Below are 18,925 nucleotides of genomic sequence, written 5' to 3' on the forward strand. Positions count from 1 at the left end.
CAGAATGACACAGCACTGCAGATCAGCAGATCCTGGGAAAATAATTCTCTAGAGTACAGTCATTTACATATCACTGTTGCCTGCAAAACACTACCACAAATAAATATACACCATATACATCATCTGTTAGTCACATTTATGTCCATCCCCTTGTTGCATGCCTGAGGTCTAACTGTGAACCCTAATCACCATGAGTAACCTCCATCTGAAGAATCCGATGTAAATTCCTATCAGTGTAAAACCGTTCATTTTTGTGGCTGGTCGTTTGAGACACTTTTGTATAAAGGAAGAACAGAGAAAAAGTTCCTCCCAAACCATGACCTTGAACTTCTAACGATTAATGTCTAAGCATACTTTCCAGGTATGCCTAAAGGCTCAGAGAATTATGTCAAAATAGCAATGCTTTTGCAGAAAAAGTAACTAATACTGAATATAGATGTCTATCAATATCACCAATGATTCAATTTCTGAAGCCCAAACAAGATATAACAGATGCAGAGGACTAATGGCTTCATCAATACATTATTTTACAAGACAACAAATTTCTGATCATATTTCAGCAGAAGAAAGTACGAGAATCTTGCCAATCTAAACAAAACATCCCACGAAAATGGGAATTAAACTTTGCGTCGCAGAAAAAAACCCTGCTCTCTGCGATAAGCTAAATTCAGTTCCCCTTATTAACTACAGAAAACAGCCTTTATTACACCTTGTACGGACCTTTCTCCTGGCTTTTGTTTTCCAGACTCTATTAATACAGTAGGGAAAAAGAAAATGCTGGGCACAGAGTTCAAACACTTTCTCCATACGGCCCATAGATGGCAATGCGCTGCCTCCCAGCGCCACTTCAGCCGGGGTATTCGCTCACCCCACCAGTACGCTTCACCGCTCCGGCAGCCTAACAGCTTCTTAAATCATTAATAATTTATTGCTAAATGCTTTCATTATTATTTTTTTTTTCCTGATCAACAAGCGTTATTCATCAGTTCCAAACAGATTTGAAAAGAGTGTGCCGTTCAGTGAGCATTTAATGAAATTCAGCGTGAATTTAAATGCTGAATCATTGTTTCAGGACTCCTCAGCCATATAAAGGCATGTTTTATAGATACCGCATGGAAGATCAACCCACTTTTTACTTCATGTAGTGAATGTTTATATACAAATGTAATAGTTCGCATTTTATTCACATAAACAAAGCTGAGTTAAGCAATACATCCGAGAGAGTCTTGTTACATTTACCTATAATTAAGAATGAGGAACATTTGCTTCTCGTTGGAAAAGGAGAAGTGATCTCTCCGATAGTTACTGAATAGCTACCACGCTGTATCATGAACTCCTGATTCACCTCACGTCACCTCTCCCCACTAACTCACCTCCTGAGAATGTTTCCTATAATTCAAAATAACTGCTTAAGCAGTTAAAAATAATTTTAAGAGGACATCTGATGATAAACAGCTAAAAAACCGCTTCAAACCATTATATTTAACCCTACTCGAGACCCGAGGAGAGGCAACATTTAAAACTGGACAGGGCTAGCCAGGACTAAAGCCCCAGCTCTCTCAAGTCCACTGGTTTTCACCAGTGCAAAATAAAACTTTACACTACTGGCAAAAGACTGCTTTCACAGTTATCATATGTTGAACCACTGCAGAGCAGAAACATATGGGATCATATCAAGAAACTGTAAATAATACTTTTAATGAAGGTAAAGAATTACGTGGATCACAGTGGCACCTATATACATGGGATTGGCCTGTGATAAATGTATCAGCCATATGGAGAAACAACATAACAAGTCCTAGGAGAAGTTTTTTGTATAATGCACAAAACAGTTAAAACACATGGCATGCAAAGAGAATAGTTGTTCAGCACTACTTTGGAATAATTTCCATAAAACACCTAGTTTTGCTGTTTGTGCAGTGTTCACAACTGTGTCAAAAAAATCTTTATACCTTACCTGAGCATGCATCATACAATTTATCTTCTCATGAAGTATAAAACTAAATTAAGTTTTAAGCTTAAAAAAACAATTAAGCCAGTAATTCCCCTTTGAAGATAAGGGTAGAAAAATGCTTTCCTTACTATTGGAGCGCTATGGCCGCAAGTGATGGGATAGCTAGGCCATTACTGCAGACTTACTGCACAGTCCATTATATCAACAGGGTCCCTGCTCTATGCTCAGCAGGACACAGGTGGCCTTGTCTGGGGATCTGTGGCCCACACACGAGGACACATGAAACCAAGCGTCACAGTTTAGAAGTGTTGCCCATGGAGATCAGAATAACTGAAGAAAGGTAGATATTGGATACTAATACTATAAAAGCTCTCTTCTTTCACGTCCAACACTCCTTACAACAGAACTTGTAAAGCAAGAAGATTGATTTAGATCACTGACCATCTCCTCTCTAGACAGGTCAGATTTTGGACTCTGAATGCTAAAACAGAATGAGCAAACACCATAGATCCTTCTTTTTATTAAGCCTGTAATATTAAGTAGAGCTGAATTATGTTGCATTCTATAATTTATTTTTGTTAATTTAGTGTCTCCAGAGGTTCCCATTGTCTATCCTGTAGTTAGACATGTCCTTAAAATATAACTGAATACCTGTAAAAACTGGGCATAAGTTGAAACAAACTGATAATCTGTGGAAGGCTGAATATTTGCACAACTGGAGGGCTCTCTTTGAACTTTTCCTATAGAGACTGAAGGTCTGCAAAAGCAGCAAAAAGGGAGAGCTAACACGGTGATTCTCCTCAGGTTTCTAACAGAAATAAACATCAAATGTCATCACTGAAACATATCTGAAATCACAATAAACTCGACTGATCTTTCCAGGCAATCTTTTGCCACCAAATGACTCTGACTGCTGATGCCGACATGTAGGAAGCCATACTCACGGCATTAACTAAGCAACACAAAAATGAAACTATAACAAACGTAGGAATAAATACACATGAAAAGTTTGCAAGGCAAGAATGTTACAGAAAATGTCTACTTAATATTCATGCTGCACGTTTTACCTACACCAAGGTAAGCTTTTTTGGCACTCAAGTTTATTTATTTTCAAAATAAATAGGTTGATATTCCACTACCGGTAACATTGAGACAGGGCTGATCGTTACACAGACCTCACAGTTAACTTGCATTATCAAAACTGGGGCACTGCTTTATTTTATACAAGGAGCAATGCTAAAGCTGGAGGGATAATTGCATTCAGCCACACATATAGTCAAAGATGAAACTGTCACAATGCATCAGTGTTAATTCCACATTAAGATAAACAATTAAGTTCCTATTTTAGAGCTATTACAACATACACACAATTAAGCACTTTCCAAGTGATCATGATAATGGCTAAATAATTGTTCTGTATATAATATTAACTTTATATGCAAGTTAAGGATGCCATCAAAAACACATGATTAAAACCTTATTGCTGAGACAACTGTCTCGTGATTTAGTAAAATACACACTACAAGTTCACATCCAGATACACGCCCTTTCTATTTCATTCTCATCCACAATCATTAAACATTTCCTATGATTTCATCCCTGTAGGTAAAAGCCCTGAGTTCTTACACCTTCAAACACAAATTCAGAAGGAGGGATGCTACATCCCTTCTTCTTTGCTTCTGTGAAAATGAAACTCCTAAGTGGTCTAACAGCAAAACAAGCTAGGTAGAATAGATATATATAAATGCATTCATATATATATGTGTGTGTGTAAATATATATACATATATATATAATAAAATAATATCATAAAACCATAGAATGGTTTGGGTTGGAAGGGACCTCAAAGATCATCTAGTTCCAACCCCCCTGGCCATGGGCAGGGACACCCTCCACTAGACCACGTTGCCCAAAGCCCCATCCAACCCGGCCTTGAACACTTCCAGGGAGGGGGCATCCACAGCCTCTCTGGGCAACCTGTTCCAGTACCTCACCACTCTCACAGTGAAGAATTTCTTCCTACTATCTAATCTAAATACTGGAAGGTTGCTGTAAGGTCACCCCGGAGCCTACTCTTCTCCAGGCTGAACAATCCCAACTCTCTCAGCCTGTCTTCATAGGAGAGGTGCTCCAGCCCTCTGATCAGCTTCGTGGCCCCCCTCTGGACTCACTTCAACAGGTTCATGCCCTTCTTATGTTGGGGCCCCCAGAGCTGGACGCAGTACTCATGAGAGCAGAATAGAGGGGCAGAATCACCTCCCTCAATCTGCTGCTCACACTTTCTTTGATACAGCCCAGGACAGGTCTGCTTTTCTGGGTCATGTTGAGCTTCTTGTCCAGCAGCACCCCTAAGTCCTTCTCCTCCGGGCTGCTCTCAATCCATTCCCTGCGCAACCTGTAGTTGTGCTTTGGATTGCATATACATACAGGCTACATATATATACCATAGGCTTTAGTGTCCTGTTAAGACCAGGAAGGCAGAAATGCTGTCAGGGATGTTCACAGTGTGGTCACTCTTCAGGACAGCATCCACTTCCAGTTCTCCAGGGAGGAAGGTCAAACCACTCTGAATCACAGCCCTAGCAAGTTTTTTCTCACCTCACACGGTGCCTCGTTCAACCAATGTATTTCTCAAATCATCCGAGGAAGACTAATCTTCTGAAAATCCTTTAGCTAGTCAGCAAGCCAACTGACATAAAAATGTAAGAGGAATGCTTGGAAAATAGGTTTGCCATAGCAAGTGAAATTTAGTATTTTTAAACAACCTGAATTATCCCTTTAGAAGCTAACAGCTACAGCTGTACATCTACATTCTTTTCAGACTTAGAAAGACAATAGCACAGATAGTTTATTGTAAGCTTTAAATATGAAATATGTAAACCACACCAAAATTTTCAGTGAATTGTGGAATTTAGTTTAGGTTGCCAATGCTAATTTTACAATTACGTTGTTCAAAATAACTGAACTTGCAAAAGAATAAAAATTAGCATGTAATGTTGAATCTCTGTATTGTAGAACTGTACATAAAAACACCACATAACAAATAATTTTTTTTTTTAAAAAAGGAGTAACATAAATAAGAGATTTTGGAAGAGTTCTTTTCCCAAATAATGTCAATTTTACGAACTACTACAGTCAATTAGTATAGCACATCAATAAAGTCAAATGTTTCAGAAAACAACTTTAAAGAATTTAGGCTGAGGCACATGCCGGAAACAACTCTCCGGCAAAGGCTGACAATACTGTTAGAAAACAGAACAACTGTATTTTTTCCAAACTAATTGAAACAGACAAATGGTCATACACACAAAAAAAAAAAAAATTGTAACTATCTAATCTGCTCTTTGTGTATAAACTATAAGAACTGTTAATCAAAATTCTGTTAATACTACCAAATAATTGAATCAAAGCCTTTGTCAAATCTACAGTCTACTTCTGTGTATCAGTACGTATCTCTCATTTCTCTGCATAGCATGTCATCCACTTTCTTTTTACCATTTGCTTTGGGCATTAAAAGGGTTTAACCATACAAATTAAACCAGGGCAAAGCCTGCAGCAATTACTAGTTTACTGTTAAAACATGTAAATATGTCCTAGAGATATTTATTCAACGCTACAAAAAACCCTAACATTTTCAATGTGGAAGAAGCCTTTTAAGAGGAAGGCAGGGGTCTAGAAGTAATGGAGAAGCAGACCCCTAACACGCCCCCCACAAAGGCTCCATCTTCACTCTGAATGTCACCTTCCTTCAATATAGAATATAACTCAGACCACATCGCCCCAATTTTTGTACAGGGACTTATGGGATAGCAGTGTATTTCTATCGGACTTAAGATGGTCTCTTAACAACAACTGAATATTCTTTCCTCTGTGGAATGAAAAAAACAGAAACACTTAAAGACATTTCACTGGAAAAGCCACCTGAGTATTGGAACATGGAAAACAGCAGTGTAAGGAGGCGGGGGGGGGAGGTGGGGGGAAGCAGGGAAAAAAGAATCAATATGCTTTTTCAAAGGCCAATGTCTCTTGTAAAGACACCACTGCCAGTACTAGCCATTTTCTAGGAGCAAGGTGCATAAATTTAGGGTATACATTTTTAAACAATACTGTCAAAATCCGATACCTGTCCATTAACTGTTACATGAATGCTCACCTATATAGTGCTCTCAGAAGAGTACGCAAAATGGGGAGGAACTTAAAGGTTCAGGATAGGTTCTCAGGCCTAAAACAAGTACAAGCTAAGACTCCTTAGCCCAAGAAGTAGTTTCAGACATTTGGCATTGTAGAAGGGCATTCAAAAGGTCAGAATTAGACACAAAGGGTGATTTATGGGATACAGTATAGTTGTTTACTCTTAGTTATTCTCGGCTTTCTTGTAGCCAACGGAAAGAAAGTTACCTTAGGGCTGGATCCACCTCATCCTAAAACTGACATTTGAGTCATACTAAAAGCACCTACTTCTCTCCTGTTTGAGGCAGGAATCTCTTTCAACATAGTCTAAAGCTGGGATATAGAAGTAACCCAGATTCACTGAATACCATCCATGGTAGCTGAATACCACCTAAATTTTAAGTGAATACAAGAATTCAATCAACACCTGGGTTCAATACTTCTGACCTCTTTCTTCACAAGAGGCTGGTCTGAGTAAAAACACCTAGAAGACAGCTTGAACACTGTACACTGTATGGACAATACCCGTTAGAAAATAAATTGAGTGACTCAAATTCCTAATTTAGCGTAAGTTTTCAAAAATATATTTAGTGTCCAATAACCAAAATCAGCCTTCCATATTCAAAATTACCTTGTCTATTTACTTCATTCTGAAGCAGCTCTTCCATTGCCTCTTCTTCAGCAATATCTAATGGAGTGTCTCCTTCACTATTTACAGCTCCTACATGTGCTCCTTGACTAATTAAATACCTGCCAATAGAAAAAGAAAGCCAAACTGTAAGCAACATAATAAAGCTAATGCAAAAAAAATTAGCAGCCACTAGGATATCATATGCAATGGGTACATACATGCACACATACAATATGAACAACTACATTGGGTATAATAAACCTCATGACTGTCTACAATCCCTGAATATCCATATGTCTTTTCATCATAATAACTATGAATACAAAGAGCTCTCTGTTTGCTCTCCTGTTTGCCACAAAGACTCCTGACATGTTTAAATACATACTTGCAAGAACTGAAAGAAGAAAATGGTTAGATTATGAACAAAAGCAAACACAAGGTGAACAGGGGTTAAACCATTGATTCCCATGAGCTCCTCATATTAAGCCACTCTTCCTAGCACTTCCCAATTCAGTGGCACATTATGTTTCCGTATTTTGCCAGAATGATGACTCCTGGCCTCTGAGGGAGCTTCATAAAGTTAATAAAACCAGAATCACCTCTGCTCCTAAGTATTCATAAGGTCAGCATTTGGTAGGGAAAGAGGCGAGGGGGAGAAAGGAAGCAGTACTTTACACTCTATTCCAACCCCACTAAGCATTTTCTTACTTAAAGTACTACTGTCTCAGGAGTCAACAATCCACATTCAGTGGAAATTATTGCTGAATTTCCAGTTAAGTCAAAAGGATCAATTCCAACAATAAGTCACAAAAGGATTACATTATTTCATTGCATTAAACTATAAGCCTAAAAAGTTATCGAGAACCTACAGCTTAATATATAGTCTAAGTAGACAATGAACAATAATCAAAACATCAATACAGATCAGTCTTACACCTTCTGACCATAACATTTCCACTTCCCTAACAAATTCAACACATTGAGCCACGACAGGACTCAACACAAGCAAAAAATTGCAAACATACCTCCTGCCTTGCAGATCTTAATTTACACTTTCCATATATTTGAGAAAAAAATAATCAGGAAGTACTCAGACCTGAAGAACTAGTTATCCATCCGGTAACAGGTGTATGAAACCAAAAGTGCTTTCTTAACCTTGCTATTGCAGAAAGCCAAATTATGCAGGAGCCAACCCCAAAATTAATTCAACAGTAATACAAATGCTTTAAAGTATTTCTGCTTAACTATTGCCAATTAACAATAACAGACTCCAGATCTAGGATCATATTTTCCTTATCTTAAATAAAGATAACTTGAATAACTCAGCATCAAGTACTCTCATACATTTCTATTTTTTAATGTATGATTTAAACAGCACTTGTTATTAAACCTCTGTAAGTACGTCAAGAAGAGGTAAGAACTGACAGATCACAAAATGGAAATTAATTCCCAGAAGTGTAACCATATCTCCTGGGATATGCATCATCATTGCCACCACTAACTTTGATGCTGGTACGCAGCTCTGGTTTTATATCGTTCCTCTTAAAAGAGTGCCGCTGTGACTCTTAACCTCTCTCCAGTTCAAAGATTTAATTTCTGTGGGAATCAAAAGCTAATAAAAAGTAACAACATTTTTCAACAATACAGTTGTACTGTTTTAACTGTGACATAGCCTTCCAGGTTACAGATCAGATAACTGCTTATGCAGGTTGTCTGCAAAACAGGCAAAACCAGCAGAAACTAACTTTCTTACAAAGTCAAAATGTTGATTCAAAATCAAAGTCAGCCACTGACAAACACATCTTTATAAAAAAATCCAAAGTCAACATTCATATTCTTTGAACCTGTATTTTTCTAATACAGTCACGAAAAAAGTGATGCTTAAAAAAATCTGATTTTTACCTGTTTCCACATAATGCCTAAAGGGAAAAACTAAGCTACTTTTGTAAGGAAATTACATTATCTCGTTGAAGTGGTTGTATTTGGTCAACTGGGTCAATAACTTACAGACATGATAAAAGGAGCAATGCTAAGAAAGTGTAAGGAATGAACAAAAGGCTACAGCAGCATTTCAGAAAGTTATTATTTAGATACCTGAACAGCTTCATGATCAAATGATCCTTTAAAGTAGACTCCAAAAATGAAGCTGCTTACAGACCAAAATCAGATCAGCAGAGCTGGAGAGATTAGTAGGGCTGGAGAACTAGAATTATCCGAGTTCCCCCTTGCACGTGCTTACAGGGCTTTGGTTTTCCTGGGTCAGCAAAGAGTGGGTGAACCTGCCCTGTGTTCACAGGGTTTAAAGTCATGGGAGAAGGAAAAGAAAGATGAAAGGCAGCATGCTCCTTGCCAGGGACATGAGAACAGTCCTTTCCCAACCCTCCTTCACCCACTTCAACTACGCTTCCCCTCTGCTATCCTCATCAAAAAATTAATAGTGATCCCCTCGAGTAAATTAATAGTGAAAGAGCAATACTCAGTATAAACCAAGTTATTCAAAATCCAACTATTTTAAAGACACCTTTTAACCCTGGTAATGAAATCCATCTTCGTTCTCTTTTCCGCATCATTCAGTAACAATGACCATGCCCTGAAAAAGTTTACGCATCTGTTTATCTTCATTTACAGTAGAAGTAGTTTCAGCAAAGCAATGACAGGGTTCAGATGGTGCATGACGTCACCCTGGTGCCTACAGGATTGTAGCTTTTAGTAGGAAACCTAGCGCTACCAAGGGAAAGGAGAGCAATCATTTCAGACACACAGGTAACTTGACTCTGCATCACATACACAAAGGGAACAGATTTTGTAAACAAGATCAAGAGAATGATGCTCTGAGCTTAAAAGGCACAGCTGAGCAGAAGCCAGTATCAGAATAATTCTAAAAATCAGAAGGTTTTGTTGTTTTTTTTTTAAAAAATACTTTCCAAACATACTGTACTTCAACCTAAATGTTAATTAAAACTTATGGTATGACTTCAAATACGGGTGTATTTGACATTTCAGTTATTCTGGTACCATATACTAAAATCTGCACATGCAACAGTGTATTATTGTGTGTAGGTATGTACACATATTTTAAAAGTCATCCACATTTTGAAAGAAAAAAACAACCCAGAAACTCAAATAATTAATTGTATTTTATCTTTATTAAGTAGGTGTTACCTTCATCTTGAAATTTCATCTTTCTAAAGCAAGTAAATGTAACGTAACTTTCATTTCCTCAGCTGATATTTTATTGATAGAGCTACATGTACGCAGTGAAAAAGAAATTAGAACTGCGTAATAAAAAGTCCATAACCATGTCCTTTGATAGAATTTCTAGAAAAAGGTGCTTTTTGCAAACTTGGATGCAGTGGAAAAGTAAAACCATATAGGACTCCCACCACCACCTACTTAGAAAACCTTTTGGTATAGCACTTACATTTTGTGTCTTTTGTAATTCACTTGTTGCAAAATGGCCATGTTCAACAGACAGCTACAGAAGAGTAATTCGGAAAATCCGATCATAATTTATATAATATTCTGGCAGGTTCTCATTCAAAATGTAAATAAATGAGAAGGAAACAGTAGCTTCAGCCATACCATGCTTATTTTTGGAGCTAAAGCTTTCAAGTGTTGATACTGAAGCTAAAGGTACCTCTTTTAGACACTCTTGTGGTCTAAGTATAGAGAATTGCAAGTATCTCAGGAATATTAAGACAGACAAGAGCAGGAAAACAAAATAAAGTTGTTCCTGATACTTTTGCCCTGATGTTTCCATGACAAGCGTTACGCAGTCTGGGTAAGACTGGAACAAGTTCGCTTGTGATACCATTGTTTTATGAAGGCAAAAATCCTTCTATTTGAAATTTGTCTTTTAGGAATCACTGCTGTATGTTCCTCAATAGCTATTACAGACTGAAATTAACAGCCTTGAAAAAAAAAGCACCAGGAAACATTTATTTTCTACAATTATTATGAAACCCAGATTCTCTCCCATCATTTTATGAAAAATACATTTCAATATCTTTCATAAAGGGTTGAGATCTCAGTATCTCTGAGACAGTAAATAACAACCCTCTGAGATTACTGTACAAAAGTCCACACCAAAACCAAGCTCAGGAACTGGAAGTTAAAAATTTTAACTATCAACTTGGCCTACACTCTGAATTAAAAAAACAAACCAACAAAAAAACCCTTACAGCTGACTTGTGTGTGTGTGTACGTCTATTAACAAAATGCAGGTAAAGACACAACATAAATGGAGCGGAAGACACCTCTCTCTGAAGACTTATATACAAACTTGAGTCTTATTTGTGAACTGAGAACTTAAGAATCTGGAAGACACTCAAACTTTGGCTTTACTAAAGTTTGTCAGCTGCAGACAAGAAGATACGCTGCAGATAAGACTTTAATATTATTTATCTCGGCAAGAGAAAGAGGGGCATATGTTTACATTCGAACCTTGCCCCAGTTCCCAATATCTGGAAACAAGTTTGCGAAGTCATTAGGGATATAATTAACTTTAAGTGCTCGCTGAACCTGAAGGTCACCAGAAGGGTGGCAAGCACAAGGCAGGGCAGAGAAGCGGCTGCTGAATTGATTCAGTTCCTTTAAAACTGCTTATTCAGCTCATTGGAGACTCACTAGCAACAGCAAGAGGTCCCTTCAGACTAGTCAGAAGACTGGACAGCAGTCTCTAACTCCTAAAACGTGAGGAGAGGGACCCTCCTAGAAGATCTCTTGCTGCACAGTGGTTCAACGTGTTGTATATACATTTAAAATAAACATGTTCAGTGTGGCCTTCCAGGGAAACAAGGCTTAATTGCTAGCAGGGGCACCAACCAACAGCATAACCCATCTCCCAACAGCTTTTAACTAATTAGCAATTTCAGCTAAACCCAGCTGGGTTTTTTTTGGTTTTTTTTTAGATCCATAGATGGTGGAGTTCAAATTAATTCCATGAGTGTCTTAACTGAAGGATAATAGGGAGCCAAAGGCAGAAAAAGTGTCACTGTGTTCATGCAGCTGTGCAAGCTGTCACTTGAAGAAACAATGAAAAAACAATCTCCCCCACAGTCCACAGGATGTAAAAAAACAAATTAAAAACTTACACATATTTGGAATATGTATTTTAATTGCCTTCTTTTAAAATACCTTTCAGAATTATTTCACTGATTTTTTTTAAAAATATAAAGTATCAATACACTTTTAAGTGTACATCTTTGTAAATCATCAAAATTACTAATAAAAAGACATCCATAATAAATCCAGCCAAACAATTAGACTTTCAAGAGATATTTAACAAATAAAAAAAAATTTAATATTGCTCTTTCCAATTTTATTTTTTTAAAGTTGAAGTACACTAAAACTGTAACACCCAATCCTTTTCAGACCTTCTATTGGTTTGAATGTCTGGGAATATTTCTTTAAATATTTTCTCACTGCAGAAGAGTTTTACTTCAAATTTAAATTCTGTTGTTGTTAACTCAGACAGAAGTAGAAATGCTACCTTGAGCTCTCAAGGCGTTCTCAAAAATGTTTTTAGTTTGGGTCTGGTTTTGTTTTTTGGTGGTTGTTGGGTTTTTTTGGTGGTTGGTTGGGGTTGTTTTGTTTTGTTTTTAAATTTGCAGAAAAAATAATACTTAAAGGCCAGGCAAGCAAATGCATACCTACCTGCATATACAACATATCAAGAGACAAAATTACAGCTTCTATGTGATTCTTTAATTTTTAAGGTGCACTTCTTAAAATAACATATTAAAGAAAGGCCTAGCCTTAAATCTTAAATAATACAAACTTGAAGCAAACACAATGGCATTAGAATAACACTGTGCTAAATTCTGTTGTGGTACACAGTACTCATATGCCCTGTGTCAGTGGGCAAGTTTCAAGGAAAATATAAAGTCAGATGAATACGAAAGAACAGCCAGTACCCAGCTGCGCCTCAAATACTCTCCCATGCACCCTCACACTGTCACGCTCTTTAATAATAAAGACATTACTCAAAACCCATATAAATGTAATGATAGAAAGTCACAATTTCACTGGTTTTGAAATAAATACTGTAACCCTTGAAAGCATTTGGTGGAGAGCATTAAACTGTGTGCAACACGGGGCAGGTGGCTGGCAGGTATCGCAAGGCAGGAGGAGTCCTGGCTGCCTGGGCAGGGGGCACCCCGCACAGCACCCTGCTCTGCACAACAGAGCGTCTCCTCATCCTCTTCAGCGACAACCTACAGATAATTTCCCTTATCCTCCCTTCTCCACAGCTGAGACACTCCTGCAGTTGTCTTTTCTCCTGAATCTATGATTTACAGAAGAAAATGAAGGCTCCACGTTCAATACTGGAAGCAAAACCATACAAATTGAACTGGGCCAAGAATACTTTCTCCTGCATGGTTTTAAGATCTATGTAGAATAAATCAAATTACTTGAAAATCAATTAAATCAAACTCATAGGAATGTCTTATTCAGGCACTCTGCAAAATGCCATCCCACGCTGTCAGTCGCTGCTGTGCCTCAACCTTCTGCCTCTAAATGTTTAGAACTGAATGGAGACTGACATAAGAGGACAGGCTTCTATGATGGCATTTAAATTAAAATCAAATCATGACAAAACTCAGGCACTTTCAAGGCTATGTGTCTTTGCAAATTCTAGAAGATTCTCACTGACATCTTTCTCTCCTGGAAAAAAAATGCTGCAGCACTTTCTAAATAGGAATGGTCCCCCTATGAGCATCAGCCACACAAAACACCAAGTTAAATAAGGCCAATTAGGATTATTTGGCAAAACTAGATAATTATTTGTCCTGGAATACATAAGTGATGATTTTAAGACAGCTGATATCAATATGAGATCTGAGGTGAATTTATGATTTCCTCCTGCGGAACATAAAAGTGACATTTCAGATAGCTAGAGATGTTTAAAAAAAAGAGTAAAAAAATTACTTGAGTAACAAATGGCCAAAAGATTTTAAGCAAATGAGAAGGGACATTTCAATTTTCACCAGTCTAATCCAGATTTCAGCATATTTTTTTTCTAAATTGTGGACCGGTTTGAAAAGAATTTTTTCTATCCCTCAATATGCAAGAGCTCCTCCAGAGAGCAACAAATCCAGCTTCTGATTCTCCCTCGTGAAGCTGTTATGAAAGGCATTGTGGACAGACACACATCTTGCTTCAAAATTGTCAAATACTCCCAAAGCTACCAAACTAGTATGCCACAGACATGAGGAAAAAAAATACCCCTATGCAAACAGTACTTTGTATCAATTCTAAATACTGTACCTACATGAAAAACATCTTTACATTTATGAAGCCAACACTCCACTACGTACCAACGCACCACTGAGCTGGCTGTCCCTAGCCTCCACTGCAACTTGCACGCCCAAGGAAGCGCAGTAACTAGAATCACATCTGTTTTCCTTCTCGGTATGTGGGAATATAGAAGAAACAGCGCAGATAACAGTATCTGGTTAATCTTAGTCCTCCTGTGTTCCCAGAAACCTCTGAAAAAAAGCCAGCAATAAGCTCGAGAAATATTTGTACGTAGACGGCCACCTAAACATTAACAGTGCAAAGATGGAACAGGAAAAATTCCTACTTGTGGCGTATGAAAAGCAACTAAGCCTTCATATTTTACCTTATCCATAGAGAGGAAAGACATATGAGAGGTGGCAGAGCCATGCTTAGGTGAAAGTAAACAGTGACTAAGAAGAGGAAAGTAGAAAACATGAAGAGAGCTATATAGGAAACATATGCTAAAACCTATTAACAAAAAAAAAAAAAAAAAAGAAGACAAAGGAGAAAAAAAAGAAGACAAAGGAGAAAGAAAAAAAAAAAAGAAGAAATGGACCCTGGTAATGCCAGGATGAATACAGGATAAAAACTTCAGCAGGAAAGAAATAAAGCGAAACAAAAAGTATTTTTAAAGTGCATATCAAATGTTAACTTCACTATGCACTTTGTGAACAAGTGTTTCTCTCCTTTACCTTGAAGTCTACACCCTGTAGTGCAAAAATGAAGTTTGAGTTTGAAAAATATCTTGTTGCAGCTGCAGAAGAGCACACACAGTACATACAGTAACTCTAGCTCACTACACTCTCGGGGCTCAGGATGCTTTCCTGTAGCAAGGCTCCATGAATTTGTGGTGATTTACGGAAGTGTCATCACAGTGAATACTTGGGATTGAGTTACACTGGTTGAAAAGACAAGGTAACCACAGCATGGAGGCAGAAAAGGAGGAGGAAGGAAAACCATGCTGCTGCCCACCTTCCTCAGCTAATTCCTCACCAACAAGAGGCGATCACACCACTAGCTCATTGTCCCTCCTGCCTTGTGCCAAGAGTAGCTTTGCTGTAATTGGCTACAGTAGCACCACAAATTCTGATTTTTAACTGCTGCTTTCTATTTCAGTGGAAGTTATTAGTATGGATCTAACTTAGCAAGCTTATTTTCCTTCAACAGCCATGTGTTGGCATTTATATCAGAAAAATTTAAACCAGGATCATTCTTTTACTGTGCTTAAACAGATATTAGCATAGTTATAATCACTACATCACAGAACTTATCTTGTTTGCAATTATATTACGCAATAATACAGAGACCAAATCTCTCTACGAAGCAACATTACTACCACAGTGCAGCTTTTAGCATCACCCAGTAGTACTGAACTCGGTCTGACACCTCGTTAGGTATCAGCAATCTGCAATTCATTGCAGTTGTTTACCTGTCCAGTCCACTTTAAACTTCCTTGAGAACACATTTCTTCCAAAAGAAACTCTTACTCTTTATGCAAATTTGATAAGCAGTACCTCATCTGTAATCAAGAGGTTTCAAGTAATTGCTTTTGTACTCTTTTTTCCTGCCATACCTGCTGTTTATGAAAAACCAACATTTTTGTGTCTTAGTATCTGAATTGTATCCAAATAACTCACTGTCATCCACACAAAGCAGCCTTATGTCTCCAAAGATACCACATGATATTTATACGGATTTCAGAAGAATTCAAGCGGCTTTTATCCTGCCTCAGTCAGGGATAAGACTAGAAAAATACACACAGATTAGGATCATTTGCACCAAAATGACGTAGTTTAGGATATCCAACAAAAGACACAGCTGTAAGAAAGGATAAGTAGGTCATAAGTTGCTTTAGTGTCATTTGAAAGTCTACTGTATGTGGCAGAATAGGGTCAAACTCACAATAGAGAAAAATGCTTAAGAAAAAGCTGAAAGAAAATAAAAACAATCTACACCACACCCATGTTTTCTCCTAGAAAACAACACTCAAAACCAACTTTATTGTGAATTATTTTTATATCAGTTAATTGAATAAATACTATATTCGATATTTAACAACACTAACAATTCCATAGATTCCACAGTCTAAGAAAAATCTACCGCTGCTTCTCTCCAAAACAGCAGTTTTGAATTAGTTGATGAGGCCCTCACAAGTGACAGTATGCCGTATGTACCAAGCACTTGCTCAATTCAAAACCTGGTTGCTCATGTATCTAGAGCTGCTCTCCCATGTTTCAGTCATACCTAGAAAATAGGAGTCAATCAGTGGCAACAGGCAGTTACAAGCCATAGCCAGGGAGGACCTGATGTGTTATGTTTCTCAGGAGACTACCCGAGCTCGCAGGCTTCCGTATGTACCCGAGCTCCCAGACTCTTCCATATGTCTTCTCTTCCATATGTATCACATTCAACTTCAGAATTCATAGGTAAGATACCTACTCTAAATTGTTCTCAGGATACCAATAAAACCAATGCTCTGTGATAGACAAGTAAGATATTTCCTATGCGCTTCACTTCTCAAAGTAGGATGGGTTTTTTTAGACATGAGCTGCACTTTCAAATTCTTTTTCAGAAAAAAATTACAGTGCTCTGAGCTTTATATTGGGCATCAGTCCCTTGACTTTTCATTAGATCCAATGAACTGCTAAAGCATATTAAAAGAATAAAGATACTTTCCACTAAATCATATGTCCCTGAAGAAGATATCTCTGAACTTAAAGTCTAGCAGATTTACCTTTACAAGAACAGAATACTTACTAAAGAATATTTAGGGTAACAAGTGGAGATGCACACAGTAACCTGATCTGAAGAAGGCAGCTATAAAGCCCACACTGTCTTTGTGCATCCTAGAGTGACCAGCTCTCCTAGACTCCCTCATTTGAGCAAACAGGTATCAAATTAGTTAGGTTGTATAACTTCTTCTAACCCATCAACCATATCTTACTGTGTATTTCTGCCAGCTGGTTTTTATCCAAACATCAGATGACAGCTATACAGTAGAAAAGATTAAGCTCTACTACACAACGACAGGATTTTAAAAAGGGAATTTCACCATCAACTCAAACAACTTAATTAGCGTTTCATCATTCTTAGGATGTACATACATGCAGCAAAAACACGTTGAAAACAGTACACTGCCACAATACATCTTTAGAAAAGAAAATGCTAATGGATACTAGCTCACTGATCTTCTCCAAGTTGCTACATTATTTTCTATAATGGAATTTAGCTTTATCCTCGCAGATATCTAACCGAAGTTTGGAGGAGAAGGAACTTTTATGTTGCTGATAAAGAATGAGCACTACACTTTGATTTGAGGGGGGGAGATAAGAGACTACAACATTAGCATATTTTCTCTCCCAATTTGGTCTTCCGAAAAGAAACAAGGCAGCAAATAGAAATGAATTAACTTAAACTTCTGATGAATTAACTTAATCTTCCAAAGCCTGCAGTGACCTTTCCACAGCTCTCAAAACAAACATTGCATCTTTACCAGTGTGAACGTGTAAGAAGTCAGTCATTCTTCTAGAAGAGCTGTTCTTCTTTGGCTGGGAATAAATTTTCTTTCCCTGCTTTTATTTTGTCACGTGGTTTGTTTTATAATATATCCTTCTGAAGTCCTCTTCTCATTTTCTGAGTGGGTTGTATCTTTGCTCCTTTTTCTTTTTAATTCTACTCCTCCAGTTAACATTTCCTTGTGTCATTTAAAGTAACATCTTGAATCCTGACAAAAACATTCCTTTACCTTGTAGCATCTCTATCAGACCAAACCTTGTATCAGTTTGCACAATCAGTTTGCATGTGGTTTATATCACACCACCAACTTCACCTCATCATTCGCAAATCCAAACTTCTGATTATCCTCCAAAGATCCATTTCTGAATGCATCACTAATAACATCACTTCATAGTCAGTTAGTTAAAACCATAGCTGGGAACAAAGATAAAGGAGATGGGAGCCAACCCTGACATTTTTATCCGTCTGCTTTGCCTAAATAATGTCTTGCTCTTCTAGGATTATAATGGGTTACAGTAAAAGAGTTTAGATTAAAAACACTCCAGTAAATAATAGCTCCGGATGATCAAGTTATTAAAACTTGGAGAGAAATGGATTAGAAACAACTGCTTTGACACATATTTTGTGGCACCACCACCCTCAGATACCGTGGAAGAACACTGAACAGTTCTAGCTGGTTCAGGCTCATGAGGTGGGAGATGAAGGAGAGGACTCCACCTCAGCACAGGCAGCTCTCCGCAGCCAGGGTTCTGATCAGAGGTACGAGCTATGTCTGAAAAGCAGCCCAGACTTTTTTTTTTATACCCGCGTTATCTATGCCAACAGCTGCTGGCAAGCCAGATCAGCTCACTGATCCAAAAGAGAATGAACCCTCCAAACCCCCTGAAGTCTGGTCTTAAGCTAACAGGTCCCACACTGTTGTGTGATCACTAGATAATGCAAGAAAGGGTGTACCAAAGGAGAGGAGGGAATGCCTGCCTATTTCTGCAGTAGTCTCAAGCTAGATCACATTATGCATATTGTGAAACCGCACTGGATTCCCTTTGCTAGCTGCTGCCAGATGAGCGCTGGTCCCGTCCTTGTACCACAGGGAGGAATCACTACCACCCAGCACCCGCAGCAGTCCCTGCAAGGCAATTAGTTATAAGTAAACCACCTATCACTGAACATCTGGGTATTCAACTACAGGTTTGCAGACTGTCTGTCACTCCTCCGTGTGATCACTCATTTAGTCTTAAGGGACAGCTACGAAAATAGAGAGATCCTGGGACAACGGCTTGCTGAGGCTTCAGCAAACTAGTTTGGCTGGGTTCACTTTCAGGTGTCTGCAGTCTGGAAAAACAGATGGGCGTCAGCAGCAAGGCAGCGGTTAC

The 18,925-nt window shown here is 38.1% G+C and overlaps 1 protein-coding gene across 15 annotated transcripts in view; it reads right to left on the reverse strand.

Moving 5' to 3' along the window:
* Positions 1-18,925, reverse strand: part of PPP1R12A (protein phosphatase 1 regulatory subunit 12A) — a 123,196-nt gene that overhangs the window by 52,839 nt on the left and 51,432 nt on the right. For all 15 annotated transcript variants that reach the window (XM_054813665.1, XM_054813670.1, XM_054813675.1 and 12 more), the window contains exon 3: positions 6,756-6,874. In XM_054813665.1, the coding sequence (XP_054669640.1) occupies positions 6,756-6,874 (119 nt within the window). The remainder of the gene's footprint in view (positions 1-6,755; positions 6,875-18,925) is intronic.

This window comes from Grus americana, chromosome 1 (genome assembly GCF_028858705.1).
Source record: "Grus americana isolate bGruAme1 chromosome 1, bGruAme1.mat, whole genome shotgun sequence".
Lineage (NCBI taxonomy): Eukaryota > Metazoa > Chordata > Aves > Gruiformes > Gruidae > Grus > Grus americana.